The sequence below is a fragment of the Eleutherodactylus coqui genome, chromosome 4 (assembly GCF_035609145.1).
Source record: "Eleutherodactylus coqui strain aEleCoq1 chromosome 4, aEleCoq1.hap1, whole genome shotgun sequence".
In the NCBI taxonomy this organism is placed as follows: Eukaryota; Metazoa; Chordata; class Amphibia; order Anura; family Eleutherodactylidae; genus Eleutherodactylus; species Eleutherodactylus coqui.
Genome location: NC_089840.1, coordinates 152,606,340 through 152,627,059, shown reverse-complemented (window position 1 = coordinate 152,627,059; position 20,720 = coordinate 152,606,340). Strand labels below are relative to the sequence as shown.

At 44.8% G+C, this 20,720-nt stretch overlaps 1 protein-coding gene across 1 annotated transcript in view; it reads right to left on the bottom strand.

Moving 5' to 3' along the window:
- The window catches only part of CACNA1S (calcium voltage-gated channel subunit alpha1 S), a 1,022,072-nt gene that overhangs the window by 389,702 nt on the left and 611,650 nt on the right, over positions 1 to 20,720 (bottom strand). Inside the window, exons 24-25 of the mRNA XM_066600322.1 lie at positions 9,702 to 9,754; positions 9,169 to 9,315 (exon numbers count right to left, since the gene is read on the bottom strand). Coding sequence (XP_066456419.1) covers positions 9,169 to 9,315; positions 9,702 to 9,754 — 200 coding nt within the window. The remainder of the gene's footprint in view (positions 1 to 9,168; positions 9,316 to 9,701; positions 9,755 to 20,720) is intronic.

Below are 20,720 nucleotides of genomic sequence, written 5' to 3'. Positions count from 1 at the left end.
TGTCGGCCCTTCAAGAATGAGAGCTTCACCGCTGTCACGGGGAAGCAGCACGGAACACCAGAAAGTGAAGGGAGACAGCAGCGCTAAACCCATCAGCCCCGCTGCCGGCCGGCCGCGCGGGAAAGCAATAGCCCGCTACTCCGTAGCAACCTTTACCGGCACCCTCGGAATCCGCTGGAGTCCCTCGCCGGAGAGGACTAGAGCACCACGAAACCCAGCCAGCACAGCTCCCAACAATGCTCCTGCTGCAGAGAGGACGGAGCTGCCGAAAACAGAAGAGAGCACAGGACGGTAGGAGACACGTGTCCCCCTCCCCCCAGGTGGCGGCGGTGGCGGCCAGTATAGTCCCTGCCTGTGCTAGAGACTGCTGTGGGACCTCATAGGTGATGGAGAGAGCGGAGACTGCCCTTCTTAGAATAAAAAGTGCAGAGCTCAGCAAGTGGCAGACAAGGAGGGTTGGAAACCCCACAAAAACATACCTCCAGTCCCTCAGAGGGCAGCCAGCTTTATGAGGACATATAGCATAATATAGCATACCAGATTACCTGGCCCCCTTGAGACCTGTACACCAGCAAAATTATAACTTGGTACTTGATACCCTGGCACTCATGCAACAATATAACCGCAGCCCCTGCTTCCCCCGCCCTGACGCTCGAGCAACAATCATAAATATATTCTGGGCGCAACACCTGCCGATCTGACACTAATGCAACAACACACTCTGGGCGCAGTACTTGCGGGTCGGGCACTCGTGCAACAATAGATTCTGGATGCAGCACTCGCTGCTCAGACACTTGTTCAACAATATACTCTAGAGGCAACACCCGTTGATCTGACACTTGTGCAACAATATACTCTGGGCGCGGGGCCTGCTGATCTGACACTTATGCAGCAATAGACTCTGGGCGCAGTACTCGCTGCTCGGTCACTCGTGCAACAATATACTCTGGGCGCAATACCCACATTTCGGTCACTTGTGCAACAATATACTCTGAGCGCGGTACCGGCTGCTCGGGTACTCGTGCAACAATAGACTCTGGGTGCAGCACCCGCCGTTCTGACACAAGTACAACAATATACCAAACGCCTTTCTTCAGAACCACCTATTTCCAGGACTGCCTGTGCCCGGGACTGCCTGCGCCCAGAACTGCCTATACCCAAACTGCATATCTCCAAAACTGTCTAGCTCCAAAACCGCTTAGTTGTAAAGCTGCCTATCTACAAAACCGCCTACTACCCGAGCTACCTAGCAACAGAACCGCTTACCACAGGAACCACGCAACTCCAAAACTAGTCACCTTCAGAACCGCATCCTCAGAACCGACTACCGGCAAAAACACAGACCACCAAAACCGCGCGAATACAGAAACACCTGCTCCCAAATTCAGCGATTCCCAAAACCACCAGTTTGCAGTTTCGCTTATCTCCAAAACAGCACCCGTGCAAGCGCCAACAAAGTGCGTACCCCAAGCCGTGGTTACAGCATTGGATGGAAGACTTTATAGCTAAGATGGGCCGCACTAAAGGAAAACAAGTGGAGACACCAGCAAAAAACATAACTAAAATGATGCGGGGAAAAAGAAGACACCGCTAGAGAAAACCACCCTCGAGCACCTAGCCCCAATTTTTCAACACCATCGGACAGGGAGACTCAGGCCAAACATGGTACAGCGACCCTGGATTACAAAACATTGGCGACTGAGGTGGCAAAACTCATTGGCCCAGACCTACAAGAGACTCTGGCCGCTACAATGGCAGGTTCGCTACGAGAGCTCCGGCAAACAATGACACAACACGGGAACTGCCAGGACGCGATAGAACTTGAAATGGAGACAATAAACACGGAGCATAGCGATGCATCCAAATCCATAGAAAAGTTAGCACGAGACAACAAGTACCTTTGGGACCGACTGGAAGACTTAGAGAATAGGTCCAGGCGAAACAACTTGCGGATCATTGGTGTCCCAGAAAGCTACCTACAGAAAGACTTACGACAGCTTTGTGAAATAACAATCCCAAGCATAATGGGCATCACCCATAAATGCAAAATCGAACAGGCACATCGCCTAGGTCCGGATCTGCGAACAACACCCACAACCCAAACCCCAAATATCAAGACACGCCCGGGACCCACTATAGTAAAATACTTGGACTACACCAATAAAGCACAAATTCTACGTAATTTTAAGAGTCGGAACAACTCGCTGGAAGTGGAAGGCCACAAACTCCTAATTTTCGCAGACTACTCGATAGAGGTACAGCGTAAAAGGAAGGCATTCCCCCCAATACGCTCTGAACTATACAAAAGACAACAAAAATTTGCGCTACTATACCCGGCAGTCCTGAAAGTATTCCGCCCTGATGGTAGCACTCTAATTTTTCACGATCCGGAAAGGGCGGAACAGGAGCTAAGACCGAGAAGAACCAGAGATTCACCAGACAGACGAGGTGACCATGGACACACAGACGCACGCGGCAACTGGCTGGAAGACTTTCCGCAACCCTCGGCCTCCCCAAAGGCTCAACGACGCAATAACAGATCCCTGCCCGCGACTCCGCCTCTGCGAAGTTCCCCGATGGGGTCGTGAGTATGCAACAACATGGAGGGGATACTGGGGGGGCGGGAGGAGAGAAGACGTGAGCAATAAAAGATAACGAAGAGAGACTTTTGTCCTAAAAACAGATGGACATTTAATATAATTATCACAAATGTACAGCAGACTTAATAACTTTTAAATTCTAACTGAAATTCTCTGGAGTGGAGAAGAAATGTTAAATGCAAACCTAGAGATGGTGCTAAAGCTCCACTCAATTCCATGTCGCAATCCACAAGGGAGCAAAGCTAAGACAAGTAAGGTAAAGACAACAGCGGGTGTGATAGTGCGACCCTAGAAAGATTATACTCCCGACAGCTGCTTGCGAAATAGAATGAGAGGAAGTCAACTCATGCGCTCTTCTTCTGGGCATATGTTTGACATTCTATCCTAGAAGAGGCTGCATTCTTTTCCCTGTTCCTCTGCCCACCACAGCATAAAAGCGCTGGGGGGCCGAGGAAGGGAGCGGGAAACAAAGATATTTTTTTCTGTATTTTTATTGAGTTTTAGTATAAGGTGTACAAGTTAAAATTGTGGTTACCCACTGACAGACCCTCAAACACACACTCTAGACAGAGAGCTAACTAAATTATAACTGGCATGCACATAATATCCTGGAATGTAAAGGCCTTAGATCACCCCAGAAAAGGTCAATGATAATATGTCATTTAAAACGCCTAAAAGCAGACATAGCACTATTACAGGAAACCCACTTGAGAGAAGAGGACTATTACCGCATGCGCAGACTATGGGTAGGAGAAGTCTATGGTTCCCCAGCAGTACAGTCAAAGGCAGGGGTACTGATTCTCATCAAAAAAGAATTAAACATCAAAGTACAAAAACAATGGCACGACACAGAGGGGAGGATTCTAATATTACAAACCAAGTTGGGGGTGGAAAACTTTAACATCTGTAATGTATACGGGCCCAATACAAACAATAAACAGTTCTTAATAGACCTCACAAACAAACTACTAGAAGACACGGAAACACGCAAAGTGGTAGGGGGGGACTTCAATGCAGTAATTAGAGCAGGAGAGGACAGACGCACTCAAGCGACTCAAAACAAAAACACCAATAACCACGATTCCAATATGAGAGACTTCACTCATACCTCGGGGCTCAGAGATGTATGGCGGGAGCGTAACCCGGAGGGACGGGAATTCACACATTTTTCCCACGCCCACAACTCATGGTCCAGAATTGACTATATACTAACGTCAACACACTTAATACTAAGAATAACTAAGATCTATATTGGAGACATGGTGATTTCAGACCATGCTTCAGTAGTTATGGCTCTACGGGTAGAACCCCTGAGAGGGGATGACTATGTATGGCGATTCCCATCTACTATGTCCGATGATGAGACATTTTGCGCAATGCTAAAGGGGTGGTGGCTAGTACATATCGGACAACGAAATACATTCTAATAGCCCCCAACTACTGTGGGATGCGGCAAAGGCGGTTATACGAGGTAGAATAATCGCATACATGTCATCAATGAAAATAAATATTAACGACAAAATCAAACAATTTAGCGAACAACTACGCAACGCCTACTCACGATTCCAGGAAATGCCGAACAATAACAACAAGCAAAATTGGACTATAGCAAAGGAATCATACGAATCCTGGCTAAATAAAAGAGAAATGCTAGCTTACTCACGCAAAGAAGCAAAGCTTTTCAAATTTGGCAACAAGGCAGGGAAATTAATGGCAAATCTAGCACGAGGGCCTTATCAGAAAAATAACATAGCAGGCCTGAAAGACACAACAGGAAAGGTACAGGCGCATTCTAAAAAAATCAACCAGATATTCTATGAATATTACTCAGATCTTTACTCGCAAACACAAACAGAAGCAACTCCACAGGAGAACTTATTCTCAAACATTACCTGGCCCACACTATCCGACGAACAACTCGTAATACTAAATTCCCCAATCTCCCAGACGGAAATCAAAGACGGCATCAAAGGACTAGGAAATAATAAAGCCCCGGGACCTGACGGGTACACAGTGCTGGAAAAATTGTTCGAAGGTTATATGCGAGATAACCCCATTCCCTCAGACATGAACACAGCATACATTAAATTACTGCCAAAACCGGGCAAGGACCCCGTCGACGCAAAATCCTACAGACCGATTTCTCTAATTAACACAGACCTAAAATTAATGGCTAAAATCATGGCATACCGTCTGGCCAACATCATGCCACACATGCTCTCACCCATGCAAACAGGATTCACAAAGGGATGCTCAGCTATCTCAAATATAAGAAAAATCTTAACAATTCTAGACGACATCAAACTACATCCAACAGCCCACCCCTCACCGGCCCTACTCACAATAGACGCGGAGAAAGCTTTCGACAACGTGTCGTGGAATTGGTTGAAGGGAACACTAGACAGAATGGGGTTCGCTGGCCCATTTTACACTTACATATGGAAATTATACTCCTCCCCTCAGGCGCAAATCAATACCCCAGGCTTCCTCTCACCAAGATTTCCCCTACAGAAGGGCACTAGACAGGGGTGCCCCCTATCACCACTTCTATTTAATCTGGCAATTGAACCGTTAGCAAGGCTATTAGAAAACAACATAGAAATCAGAGGTATAAAAATTCTGGGAAAAGAAATCAAAACAATGCTATTTGCAGACGACATTCTATTAGCACTCACCCAGCCAAAATCGGACTTGCCACAAGTATTTGCCCTACTAGAAGCTTTCGGAAATATGTCAGGCTTCAAAATCAATACCAACAAGTGCGAAATAATAGATATCTCTCCCCGGGGAAAAACTATAGACAAAGACTTCGGACAATGTCCAGTAACCATATTAAATATTTAGGTATAAACATAGGCAAAAGACCGGAGTCCCTCTACGCTCTAAACTACCCTACAATAATATTAAAAATAACAAAAGAGTTAGATAGATTGAACAACCTCCCACTCTCCCTCTCGGGTAGATGCCACCTGATTAAAATGATCAGTTTCCCAAGACTCCTATACCCACTGCAAACAATTCCACTTCTACTCCAAAGCCGCGACCTGACAAAACTACACAAAGCGTTCTTGGCTTTTGTATGGGCACGAAAGAGACGACGCATCGCCCTAAAAAAAATAATGCTACCTAAGAATAGAGGAGTTCTCAATTTTCCAGACATTCGACTACACAATGTTGCTAGTCTCATGAGACACGCCCTGGATTGGCTAAAAGACTCTAATGACCACTCAAATACTACCCTTGAAGCAGAACTGTTTAAGCCATGGAGTCCCAATGCCCTTATTCATACAACATATACCAACCTTCCAGTTGATTGCAAGCAGTCCACAATGGCTAGAGACACCATAGCGGCCTGGAAAATAACCCGTAAATCATTTGGTTTATCTTTTAAAATCTCAAAACACATGGATATATGGGACCACCCGGAATTTAAAGAGGGAAGAGAAAATAAAATGTTTAAAATATGGCGAAACAAAGGAATTACAAAAGTTCACCACCTTCTCCATCCAGAGAACCCCAGATATAAAACCTTTGAAGAACTTTGCAGGGAATACAATTTGCCCACCACACATTTCCTGCCCTTTGCTCAAGTGCGAAATTTCCTAAGGGAAAGACTAACAGACATATCAAAGGAAAAAATACTTAACCCAATTGATATAATGATAAATAACCAGGCAGGTAAACAATCGATATCCGCAATATATAACAGACTTAGAGAAGGGTGGATGAAGGAGAATGACGCTGAACTATTTAAAAAATGGGCAAAAGACTTAAAGGGGTTGTCCCGAGGCAGCAAGTGGGTCTATACACTTCTGTATGGCCATAATAATGCACTTTGTAATATACATTGTGCATTAATTATGAGCCATACAGAAGTTATAAAAAGTTTTTTACTTACCTGCTCCGTTGCTGGCGTCCTCGTTCCCATGGTGCCGACTAATTTTCGCCCTCTGATGGCCAAATTAGCCGCGCTTGCGCAGTCCGGGTCTTCTGTAGTCTTCTATGGAGCCGCTCGTGCCAGAGAGCGGCTCCGTGTAGCTCCGCCCCGTCACGTGCCGATTCCAGCCAATCAGGAGGCTGGAATCGGCAGTGGACCGCACAGAAGAGCTGCGGTCCACGAAGACAGAGGATCCCGGCGGCCATCTTCAGCGGTAAGTATTGAAGTCACCGGAGCGCGGGGATTAAGGTAAGCGCTCCGGTAAACTTTCTTTACTTCCCTGCATCGGGGTTGTCTCGCGCCGAACGGGGGGGGGGGGTTGAAAAAAAAAAAACCCGTTTCGGCGCGGGACAACCCCTTTAAATGACCCAGAACTGCTGGAAGGAATAATTAAAAGCTGGAATGCAATGAGGCAGGCGACATCAAATGAGCGGTGGCGAGAAACATACTTTAAGCTGATCCATAGAGCAATATACGGGTTTGACAAACCTTGGAACCCCAATGGCCCGGATAGACTACAGGCATTCCCGCGATGCGCCCTGATACACTCAGATCTCCTACACGGCATATGGCAATGCCCTAAAATCAAGAAATACTGGGAAGAGATCCTTAAACTAATCTGAGACATGGGGGAACAAAACCTACCCCGATCACCGCAAACCCTCATATTTCATCAACTACCAGACAAAACAAGAAAGGCCAAACTGATCCACAACATCCTATTAATTGGTAAAAGATGTATCCTGAACAAATGGTTGATAGCCAAACCACCAGAAATAAAAGACGTCATACAACAACTAAAATACCTATTAAAAATGGAGAGGTTGGAGATAGAAAGGTGTGCGGAGTCCCAAGCCAAAAATTTTTTCAGAAAATGGAGAGAATTCATAGAAAAATTTCTCAACCCCAATGAAATCAAAGATTGCATGCTCCAATTTGCCAATACGACATGGTACCATGAACAAAACCACATGAACCGACTGGGAACCCTTAAAATCACATGACAAAATACAGTAGGAAAACAATGTTATGCGGGCTAGTTTAACAAACCACTAGTTATATGTTCTATTCATATTCACTTAAGTTTATATAGTAAAGTTTTAAGTTTGGGGGAATTAAGGGAGGGGGAGGAGGTAAAATAAAAAAGGGGAAAAATGAAGACATATAAGCACTACGAGTAAAGATTTACAAATGGAAACTGTTATGATAGCAAGTTAGATGTATACAAAAAATGTAACAAATCAATGTATGTTTCTTTGATGTGTAAATTAATGCCAATAAAAAGAGTTTGAAAAAAAAAAGATGTAATACAAGTGGGCATGGAGGCCCTAGTACCCTGTTGGGCCATTCTGGCTTGGATGCACCATGTCATTTGGGCAGACGTGGAGGCTCTACTACCCTGTTGTACCGCCTGTAGCTTGGATTTAATATGTGATGCAGGTGGGCATAGAGGCATACATGTTCTGTATGGTATCCTGCAGCATACTGCTACACATTTGCTGTATCTGAGCTTCTGGATCGTGCAAATGCATAGGCTGTTGAAGTTGGCATTCCAGATGGTCCCTTACATGTTCTATTGGCGATAAAGATGACCATCACAAAAGGCCTGAACACGCCTTTATATAAAACTACTTGAATATAGTGCACAGTTTTTGGGCATCGGTGTACAAGATGAATATAGCAGGCTGAAAGAGGTTCAGAGGAACAAACAAAGTAAAATGGAATAGGTGGACAGCAGTAACGAGAAATATTATGAAAATTGTGATTATTCAATTTGGAAGAACGCCAACATTGAAATGATCTTAAGATAAAACAAACAAATATGTAATAAACTGAGAATTTACTACAGAGAACTGTCAAAGACTTTTATCCCCTAGACCTGTTGCTTTCAGGGGGTGCTCATACATCCAGTATTTTTTCTCAAACCCAAAAGTCAGCACTGATTAAGCAGTAGATTTTATTCACTGCATTAAATGAAATCTGCTAACAAAATTCACAGTATTCCCACAAAAGTTATTGTATGCTGCAGATTTAAAAATCAGCCGTATGTCTAGAATCTGCAGCGGATTTTTACGCAGTAAGTAAATGGGGTTTGCTGAAATCCCGTGCGCTAGTATTGTACGGTACTGTGTAACAGAATTGTAGTGTGGATTCTACAACTGAAGTTCTGGAATAAGTACTTAATGTTTGAATTGACCTTGACAAAAGGACATCCGCTGCTTTCCAGGTTTTTTTGAAACCCCATGGAAATCAATAGGGGAAAAAAACTGTTTTATTTCAGTTTCTCTCCTTATAAAAACTGAGCAGAAAGATGGAAACTGTGAACCGACTCGAACGCAGCTGTGAGAGCGGCCTTACATTGGTAAATATGAGGAATTTGGTCACGTAATGTACTTATGGTAATCAAAATAGAGTCTGGAATTGGCCCTTAGGTCATTGAGGTTGCCCCATGAGTTTTGAAACCTTAGCCAAAAATGAGCAGCCTTTCACTTTTTTACACAAAGTACAGAATAACATTGCATTTAGAAAACATACATAAATACTTGTGTGCTGTAAGAAGTTTTCTTAGCAGTGATAATCACAACAGTTTACATGTAATAAGATGTTCAAGTAGTAATTTTGACTACATACTGCGGCCAGCCCTCGAAGGTGGAGATGGTAAAAAGAGACATCATTCCAGAGAGTACATTATCAAAATGGAATTCGCTATGCATCCAAAGTCTTGGCTTCAACTGCAGCCGAGTTAGGTCTCCATCTTTAGAATCAATATAATAACCCCTAAGGAGGAAAAAAATGCTAAATTACACTAGTAGAGTTAAGGCCTGCTCCCATCATGTTTTACTTTATGTCCAAGCCACCCATCATGGTTTTCATTTAAAATCCCAAAGATGATTTATTCTTTCCGGCATAAAATGCTTAAAATGAGTGGAAATTGCCCACACGGAGACCTATTAGTCTTTGCTTAGTACTTTTCTGCAGCTGCAAAGATTACTTCTCTTCAGATCCCGTTCTTAGGATTTTAGACATAAACCATTGCAACTCCTGGATGCAAAGTGAGGGGGAATGCGATGTGAACGGGCCCTTATAAAAGGTATAGGAAATACTGTATCTCTCCAGACGAGCTGAACAAACATCAGAAAAAACCAACGATGCAGTGAGCATACCTGCATTCTTCTGGGGTAATCTTCGTTTCATCAGTACAGCTGTAGAACTTTCCCTAAAGGTAGATAAGCACAACAGAGTTAAGAACTTTACTGTTAAAACATGCCTACACCTTAAAATCCCTGTGGTCTGATCTGTCACTCCAAAAAGGCACTTAACCCTTTCCAATCCACTGTCTGACCTCTGAAGACATTATGATTTAAGGCTGTACAGCTTTGATGTTGGAATCTGCCGGGGTTCTCTTACTGTATATTGCCAGCCTCTCTGGTGTCGGAGCCTCAACGTGTCACCTCATGCACTACTGGCTTTAGGCAGCATATAGCGCCGTTGTATAACGCCAGAAAAAGAGTAAGCCCCCTAGGAAAACCAGGATACAAATTGGATTGGAAAGGGTTAAGACCCTGACAACCTTCCCTGTAATAGTAGAGCCTAGGCTACACTATTAAGATGTTCTTATTACGGGGACACTGATACTAACTAACGTGGAGTCTGGGGAGTGGTGTTTCATACTCTCTGAGCACCCCATTCCAGCACTGTATCCCTGCAGAGCCGGCAAGCGCACTCTTGTCAGACCGCTCTGCGTCTGAGGATTTTATGGAACACTTGGTCCCATTCAGAGCTTAAAAGGGAGTGTGCATATCTATGCAGATAATGAGTCCCTTGGAGGTAAGCAAACCAAGCAATACACATATCCGGGAAGTTGTTTCTGAGAGTTTGGAGGGATTGTGGCAATTTAGAGATCTGACTGATTATGTGCCATAGATGAAATATAAGGGTTTCCAACAAACGTTTTATATGTTGTACTAGCTTACCCATCGCGCGTTGCTGCGAAGACAGACATACATACATACATTCGTTTTATAAATCTAGACTAGCTGATATACCCGGCTTCGCCCGAGTTAATTTGGTCCTTGTGTTTATCTGGTGTTCACACGGAAAATCTTATAAAGTCGTGGTTACTTTAGAGATACTGAGGAAAAACATATCTTCACCATTTTGCATAGTTCTCTGCGTTACCCAAGAAACACCACGTGGAGGTAACCATGTGACATTTCCTTCATATAAAATGACAACAGGAAGTGAGAGAATTAGATTACGTACATAAAATTTGGACACTAATTCTTTTGCGCTTAGAATTGAATAATCGAGTTGGGACCTATAACTTTTCATATTTATGACACAATCAATGCTTGTGCCAAATTTCATGTTTCTATGACATTGGGAAGTGAGAGATTTGGATTATGTACGTAAAATTTGGACGCTAATTCTTTTGTGCATAGAATTGAATAATGGAGTTGGGACCCATTAGCTTTTCCTATTTATGACATAATCAATGCTCGTGCCAAATTTCCTGTTTCTATGACACTGGAAAGTGAGAAAATTACATTCCGCACGTAAAATTTGGACGATAATTCTTTTGCGCATAGAATTGAATAATGGAGTTGGGACCCATTAGCTTTTCCTATTTATGACATAATCAATGCTTGTGCCAAATTTCCCGTTTCTATGACACCGGAAAGTAAAAAAATTACATTCCGCACGTAAAATTTGGACGCTAATTCTTTTGCGCATAGAATTGAATAATGGAGTTGGGACCCATTAGCTTTTCCTATTTATGACATAATCAATGCTCGCGCCAAATTTCCTGTTTCTATGACACCGGAATGTGAGAAAATTACATTCCGCACGTAAAATTTCGACGCCAATTCTTTTGCGCTAGAATTGAATAATGGAATTGGGAACTATTAACTTTTCCTATTTATGACATAATCAATGCTGTTGCCAAATTTCATGTTTCTATGACACCAGAAAGTGAGAAAATTAGATTCCGTACGTAAAATTTGGACGCTAATTCTTTTGCGCATAGAATTGAATAATGGAGTTGGGACCCATTCGCTTTTCCTATTTATGACATAATCAATGCTCGTGCCAAATTTCACGTTCCTATGACACCGGAAAGTGAGAAAATCACATTCCGCACGTAAAATTTTGACGCCAATTCTTTTGCGCTAGAATTGAATAATCGAGTTGGGACCCATTTGCTTTTCATATTTATGACATAATCAATGCTCGTGCCAAATTTCACGTTTCTATGACACCGAAAAGTGAGAAAAGTACATTCCGCACGTAAAATTTGGATGCTAATTCTTTTGCGCATAGAATTGAATAATCGAGTCGGGAACCATTAGCTATTCCTATTTATGACATAATCAATGCTCGTGCCGAATTTCCAATTTCTATGACATTAGGAAGTGAGTGATTTAGATTATGTACGTTAAATTTCGACGCCAATTCTTTTGCGCTAGAATTGAATAATCGAGTTGGAACCCAATTTCTTTTCCTATTTTGGAGAAAATCTATGTTTGCGCCAAATTTCATGTTTCTACGACATCGGGAAATTGGAGAACTTTTGGCGAGTCTGTCAGTGAGTCAGTGAGGGCTTTCAGCTTTATATATATAGGCTAGCTGATATACCCGGCTTCGCCTGAGTTAATTTGGTACTGGTGTTTATGTGGTGTTCACATGGAAAATCTTATGAAGTCCTGGTTACTTTAGCGATACTCAGGAAAAAGATATGTTCACCATTTTGCATAGTTCTCTGCGTTACCCAGAAAACACCACGTGGAGGTAACCATGCGACGCTTCCTTTATATAAAATGACATCAGGAAGTGAGAGAATTAGATTACATACGTAAAATTTGGACACTAATTCTTTTGCGCTTAGAATTGAATAATCGAGTTGGGACCCATTAGCTTTTCCTATTTATGACATAATCAATGCTCGTGCCAAATTTCCCATTTCTATGATACTGGAAAGTGAGAAAATTACATTCCGAACGTAAAATTTGGATGCTAATTCTTTTGTGCATAGAATTGAATAATGGAGTTGGGACCCATTAGCTTTCCCTATTTATGACATAATCAATGTTCGTGCCAAATTTCCCGTTTCTATGACACCGGAAAGTGAAGAAATTACATTCCGCACGTAAAATTTGGACGCTAATTCTTTTGCGCATAGAAATGAATAAAGGAGTTGGGACCCATAACTTTTCCTATTTATGACATACTCAATGCTTGTACCAAATTTCACGTTTCTATGACACCGGAAAATGAGAAAATTACATTACGTACGTAAAATTTGGACGCTAATTCTTTTGCTCATAGAATTGAATAATCGAGTTGAGACCCATTAGCTTTTCCTATTTATGAGATAATCAATGCTCGTGCCAAATTTCACGTTACTATGACACCGGTAAGTGAGAAAATTACATTCCGTACGTAAAATTTGGACGCTAATTCTTTTGCGCATAGAATTGAATAATCGAGTTGGAACCCATTAGCTTTCCTATTTATGACATAATCAATGCTCGTGCCAAATTTCCAGTTTCTATGACACTGGGAAGTGAGAGAATTAGATTCCGTACCTAAAATTTGGACGCTAATTCTTTTGCGCATAGAATTGAATAAAGGAGTTGGGACCCATAACTTTTCCTATTTATGACATAATCAATGCTTGTGCCAAATTTCACGTTTCTATGACACCGGAAAGTGAGAAAATCACATTCCGCACGTAAAATTTCGACGCCAATTCTTTTGCGCTAAAATTGAATAATCGAGTTGGGACCCATTTGCTTTTCCTATTTATGACATAATCAATGCTCATGCCAAATTTCACGTTTGATATGACACCGAAAAGTGTGAAAATTACATTCCGCACGTAAAATTTGGACGCTAATTCTTTTGCGCATAGAATTGAATAATCGAGTCGGGACCCATTAGCTATTCCTATTTATGACATAATCAATGCTCGTGCCAAATTTCCCATTTCTATGACATTAGGAAGTGAGTGATTTAGATTATGTACGTTAAATTTCGACGCCAATTCTTTTGCGCTAGAATTGAATAATCGAGTTGGAACCCAATTTCTTTTCCTATTTTGGAGATAATCTATGTTTGCGCCAAATTTCATGTTTCTACGACATCGGGAAGTTGGAGAACTTTTGGCGAGTCTGTCAGTCAGTCAGTGAGTCAGTGAGTCAGTCAGTCAGTGAGTCAGTGAGGGCTTTCAGCTTTATATATATAGACTAGCTGATATACCCGGCTTCGCCCGAGTTAATTTGGTACTGGTGTTTATGTGGTGTTCACATGGAAAATCTTATGAAGTCCTGGTTACTTTAGAGATACTCAGGAAAAAGATATGTTCACCATTTTGCATAGTTCTCTGCGTTACCCAGAAAACACCACGTGGAGGTAACCATGCGACGCTTCCTTTATATAAAATGACATCAGGAAGTGAGAGAATTAGATTACATACATAAAATTTGGACACTAATTCTTTTGCGCTTAGAATTGAATAATCGAGTTGGGACCCATTAGCTTTTCCTATTTATGACATAATCAATGCTCGTGCCAAATTTCCCATTTCTATGATACTGGAAAGTGAGAAAATTACATTCCGAACGTAAAATTTGGATGCTAATTCTTTTGTGCATAGAATTGAATAATGGAGTTGGGACCCATTAGCTTTCCCTATTTATGACATAATCAATGTTCGTGCCAAATTTCCCGTTTCTATGACACCGGAAAGTGAAGAAATTACATTCCGCACGTAAAATTTGGACGCTAATTCTTTTGCGCATAGAATTGAATAAAGGAGTTGGGACCCATAACTTTTCCTATTTATGACATACTCAATGCTTGTACCAAATTTCACGTTTCTATGACACCGGAAAATGAGAAAATTACATTACGTACGTAAAATTTGGACGCTAATTCTTTTGCTCATAGAATTGAATAATCGAGTTGAGACCCATTAGCTTTTCCTATTTATGAGATAATCAATGCTCGTGCCAAATTTCACGTTACTATGACACCGGTAAGTGAGAAAATTACATTCCGTACGTAAAATTTGGACGCTAATTCTTTTGCGCATAGAATTGAATAATCGAGTTGGAACCCATTAGCTTTCCTATTTATGACATAATCAATGCTCGTGCCAAATTTCCAGTTTCTATGACACTGGGAAGTGAGAGAATTAGATTCCGTACCTAAAATTTGGACGCTAATTCTTTTGCGCATAGAATTGAATAAAGGAGTTGGGACCCATAACTTTTCCTATTTATGACATAATCAATGCTTGTGCCAAATTTCACGTTTCTATGACACCGGAAAGTGAGAAAATCACATTCCGCACGTAAAATTTCGACGCCAATTCTTTTGCGCTAGAATTGAATAATCGAGTTGGGACCCATTTGCTTTTCCTATTTATGACATAATCAATGCTCATGCCAAATTTCACGTTTGATATGACACCGAAAAGTGAGAAAATTACATTCCGCGAGATACTCAGGAAAAAGATATGTTCACCATTTTGCATAGTTCTCTGCGTTACCCAGAAAACACCACATGGAGGTAACCATGCGACGCTTCCTTTATATAAAATGACATCAGGAAGTGAGAGAATTAGATTACATACATAAAATTTGGACACTAATTCTTTTGCGCTTAGAATTGAATAATCGAGTTGGGACCCATTAGCTTTTCATATTTATGACATAATCAATGTTCGTGCCAAATTTCCCGTTTCTATGACACCGGAAAGTGAAGAAATTACATTCCGCACGTAAAATTTGGACGCTAATTCTTTAGCGCATAGAATTGAATAAAGGAGTTGGGACTAGAGATGAGCGAACGTGCTCGTCCGAGCTTGATGCTCGGGCGAATATTAGCGTGTTCGGGATGCTCGTTACTCTTAACGAGTACCATGCGATGTTCGGGTTACTTTCAGTTTCCTCTCTGAGACGTTAGCGCGCTTTTCTGGCCAATTGAAACACAGGGAAGGCATTACAACTTCCCCCTGTGACGTTCAAGCCCTATACCAGCCCCCTGCTGTGAGTGGCTGGGGAGATCAGATGTCACCCGAGTATAAAAGTCGGCCCCTCCCGCGGCTCGCCTCAGATGCCTTGTGAGTTAGCTGAGGGACAGTGATGCTGGTGCCGGAGCTGCTGTAGGGAGAGTGTTAGTAGTGAGTGTAGGCTTCAAGAACCCCAACGGTCCTTCTTAGGGCCACATCTATCCGTGTGGAGGCTGCTGTTAGCAGTGTTGCCCTTTTTTTTTTTTTTTCAAAATCGGCTGTGCAGAGCATTGCGCCCTGCAGTAATACTACAGGGACAGAAGTGGTGGTTAGGCAGGGAGAGTGTTAGGAGTGAGTGTAGGCTTCAAGAACCCCAACGGTCCTTCTTAGGGCCACATTTAACCGTGTGCAGTACTGTGCAGGCTGCTTTTAGCAGTGTTGCATTTTTATTTTTTTTTAAATCGGCTGTGCAGAGCATTGCGCCCTGCAGTAATACTACAGGGACAGAATTGTGTAGGCAGGGCCAGAAGACATATATTATTGATTGAATATACGCAGTGGGCCTTTTCTTTAACCAAAAAAAGGGAAACATTCTATTTGGCCTGCCTCTGACAGTCCTCAGCGTTCTGGGTACGTGTGTGGTGGGTGCAGAACGTTAACAAAAAACATACGCAGCCAGCTACGTTTAACAGCAGGCTTGCGCCACTTTCTTTCCTGCCTGGGAAAAATCACCGCTCTGCTGTAGTTAATAACTCTGCAACCCTGCAGTTCTGTGACACATTTGCAGGGCCAGAAGACATATATTATTGATTGAATATACGCAGTGGGCCTTTTCTTTAACCAAAAAAAAGGGAAACATTCTATTTGGCCTGCCTCTGACAGTCCTCAGCGTTCTGGGTACGTGTGTGGTGGGTGCAGAACGTTAACAAAAAACATACGCAGCCAGCTACGTTTAACAGCAGGCTTGCGCCAATTTCTTTCCTGCCTGGGAAAAATCACCGCTCTGCTGTAGTTAATAACTCTGCAACCCTGCAGTTCTGTGACACATTTGCAGGGCCAGAAGACATATATTATTGATTGAATATACGCAGTGGGCCTTTTCTTTAACCAAAAAAAGGGAAACATTCTATTTGGCCTGCCTCTGACAGTCCTCAGCGTTCTGGGTACGTGTGTGGTGGGTGCAGAACGTAAACAGAAATCATACGCAGCCAGCTACATTTAGCAGCAGGCTTGCGCCAATTTCTTTCCTGCCTGGGAAATCAAATCACTGGTAATACACCATGCTGAGGGGTAGGGGTAGGCCTATAGGATGTGGACGCGGGCGAGGACGCAGAGGCCCAAGTCAGGGTGTGGGCACAGGCCGAGCCAGTGCGGTGGCCAGGGGTAGAGGCAGGGCCAGACCGAATAATCCACCAACTGTTTCCCAAAGCGCCCCCTCGCGCCATGCCACCCTGCAGAGGTCAAGGTGCTCTACGGTGTGGCAGTTTTTCACAGAGACGCCTGACGACCGACGAACAGTGGTGTGCAACCTTTGTCGCGCCAAGATCAGCTGGGGAGGCACCACCAACAGCATGCGCAGGCATATGATGGCCAAGCACCCCACAAGGTGGGATGATGCCCGTTCACCGCCTCCGGTTTGCACCACTGCCTCTCCCCCTGTGCCCCAACCTGCCACTGAGATCCAACCCCCCTCTCAGGACACAGGCACTACCGTCTCCTGGCCTGCACCCACACCCTCACCTCCGCTGTCCTCGGCCCCATCCAGCAATGTCTCTCAGCGTAGCGTCCAGACGTCGCTAGCGCCACTGTTTGAGCGCAAGCGCAAGTACGACGCCACGCACACGCACGCTCAAGCGTTAAACGTGCACATTGCAAAATTGATCAGCCTAGAGATGCTGCCGTATAGGCTTGTGGAAACGGAGGCTTTCAAAAGCATGATGGCGGCGGCGGCCCCACGCTACTCGGTTCCCAGTCGCCACTACTTTTCCCGATGTGCCGTCCCAGGCCTGCACGACCACGTCTCCCGCAACATTGTACGCGCCTTCACCAACGCGGTTACTGCCAAGGTCCACTTAACAACAGACACGTGGACAAGCACAGGCGGGCAGGGCCACTATATCTCCCTGACGGCACATTGGGTGAATTTAGTGGAGGCTGGGACAGAGTCAGAGCCTGGGACCGCTCACATCCTACCCACCCCCCGAATTGCGTGCCCCAGCTCGGTGGTGGTATCTGCGGGGGTGTATGCTTCCTCCACTAAACCACCCTCCTCCTCCTCCTACGCAACCTCTGTCTCGCAATCAAGATGTGTCAGCAGCAGCACGTCGCCAGCAGTCAATGTCACGCGGCGTGGCAGCACAGCAGTGGGCAAGCGTCAGCAGGCCGTGCTGAAACTACTCAGCTTAGGAGATAAGAGGCACACGGCCCACGAACTGCTGCAGGGTCTGACAGAGCAGACCGACCGCTGGCTTGCGCCGCTGAGCCTCCAACCGGGCATGGTCATGTGTGACAACGGCCGTAAGCTGGTGGCGGCTCTGCAGCTCGGCAGCCTCACGCACGTGCCATGCCTGGCCCATGTGTTTAATTTGGTGGTTCAGCGCTTTCTGAAAAGCTACCCCCACTTGTCATACCTGCTCGGAAAGGTGCGCCAGCTCTGCGCACATTTCCGCAAATCACACACGCACGCTGCCACCCTGCGGACCCTGCAACATCGGTTTAATCTGCCAGTGCACCGACTGCTGTGCAACGTGCCCACACAGTGGAACTCTACGCTCCACATGTTGGCCAGACTCTATGAGCAGCGTAGAGCTATAGTGGAATACCAACTCCAACTTGCGCGGCGCAGTGGGAGTCAGCCTCCTCAATTATTTACAGAAGAGTGGGCCTGGTTGGCAGCCATCTGCCAGGTCCTTGGAAAGTTTGAGGAGTCTACCCAGATGGTGAGCGGCGATGCTGCAATCATTAGCGTCACCATTCCTCTGCCATGCATCTTGAGAAGTTCCCTGCAAAGCATAAAGGCAGACGCTTTGCGCTCGGAAACAGAGCTGGGGGAAGACAGTATGTCGCTGGATAGTCAGAGCACCCTCCTGTCTATATCTCAGTGCGTTCAGGAGGAGGAGGAGGAGCATGAGGAGGATGAGGAGGAGGGGGAAGAGACAGCTTGGCCCACTGCTGACGGTACCCATGCTGCTTGCCTGTCATCCTTTCAGCGTGTATGGCCTGAGGAGGAGGAGGAGGAGGAGGATCCTGAAAGTGATCTTCCTAGTGAAGACAGCCATGTGTTGCGTACAGGTACCCTGGCACACATGGCTGACTTCATGTTAGGATGCCTTTCTCGTGACCCTCGCGTTACACGCATTCTGGCCACTACGGATTACTGGGTGTACACACTGCTCGATCCACGGTATAAGGAGAGCCTTTGCACTCTCATTCCTGAAGAGGAAAGGGGTTCGAGAATGATGCTATACCACAGGGCGCTGGTGGACAAACTGATGGTAAACTTCCCATCCGACAGCGCTAGTGGCAGAAGGCGCAGTTCCGAGGGCCAGGTAGCAGGGGAGGCGCAGAGATCAGGCAGCATGTACAGCGCAGGCAGGGGAACATTCTCCAAGGCCTTTGCCAGCTTTATGGCTCCCCAGCAAGACTGTGTCACCGGTCCCCAGTCAAGGCTGAGTTGGCGGGAGCACTGTAAAAGGATGGTGAGGGAGTACGTAGCCGATTGCAGCACCGTCCTCGGTGACGCCTCTGCCCCCTACAACTACTGGGTGTCGAAGCTGGACACGTGGCCTGAACTCGCGCTGTATGCCCTGGAGGTGCTTGCTTGTCCTGCGGCTAGCGTCTTGTCAGAGAGTGTGTTTAGTGTGGCTGGGGGAATCATCACGGATAAGCGTACCCACCTGTCAACCAACAGTGCCGACAGGCTTACACTCATCAAGATGAACAAAGCCTGGATTTCCCCAGACTTCTCTTCTCCACCAGCGGACAGCAGCGATACCTAAGCAATACGTAGGCTGCACCCGCGGATGGAAGCATCGTTCTCTCTCACCATCCAAAACGGGGACATTTCTGCTTCATCAATCTGTGTATAATATTCCTCCTCCTCCTCCTGCTCCTCCTCCTGAAACCTCACGTAATCACGCCGAATGGGCAATTTTTCTTAGGGCCACAAGGCTCAGTCATATAATTTTTCTAAACAATTTTTATACGTTTCAATGCTCTTAAAAGCGTTGAAACTTTAACTTGAACCAATTTTTCGTTCAACTGGGCTGCCTCCAGGCCTAGTTACCACTAAAGCCACATTAACGAAAGCGATTAATGGGTTTCACCTGCCCTCTTGGTTGGCCATGGCCAATTTTTTGGATGTACATTAGTACTGTTGATACAGCAATTTTTGTGGGCCCTCGCCTACAGTGTAATCAAATGAATTTTTAGCCCACCTGCATTACAGCTGACGTTACATCCGCTGTGTTGGGCAATGCAATGGTATATTTTTATGTACCGCCGGTGGCTTCCTGGCACCCACCCATGCTGTGGATCCACAGAGAATTATAAATGCATCTGAAACCACATCTAAAGAACCCCAGTCAGACTGGGGCATACAGTGTGGGCCGAAGCCCACCTGCATTAAGCACGACATTACTACCTCAGCTGTGTTGGGCAATGCAATGGGATATTTTTATGTACCGCCGGTGGGTTCCAGGGAGCCACCCATGCTGTGGGTCCACAGGGAATTGTAAATGCATCTGTTTCCACTTCTAAAGAACCCCAGTCTGACTGGGGCATGCAGTGTGGGCCGAAGCCCACCTGCATTAAACATGACATTACTACCTCAGCTGTGATGGGCACTGCAATGGGATATATTTATGTACCGCCGGTGGGTTCCAGGGAGCCACCCATGCTGTCGGTCCACAGGGACTTCACAATAGGGAGTTGTACCTGCCTGTGTCTATGAATTAAAAAGCCGGGTCTGACTGGGGCATGCAGACACCTTGACAGAATGAATAGTGTGTGGCACATAGGTTCCCCATTGCTATGCCCACGTGTGCAGCTCCTGATGGCGGTGGCACAGGATTATATTTCTCATTGCTTCTGTACAGCATTGTGGGCTACCGCCCCGTTCCTTTTAAAGAGGGTCGCTGCCTAGCCGTGCCAACCCTCTGCAGTGTGT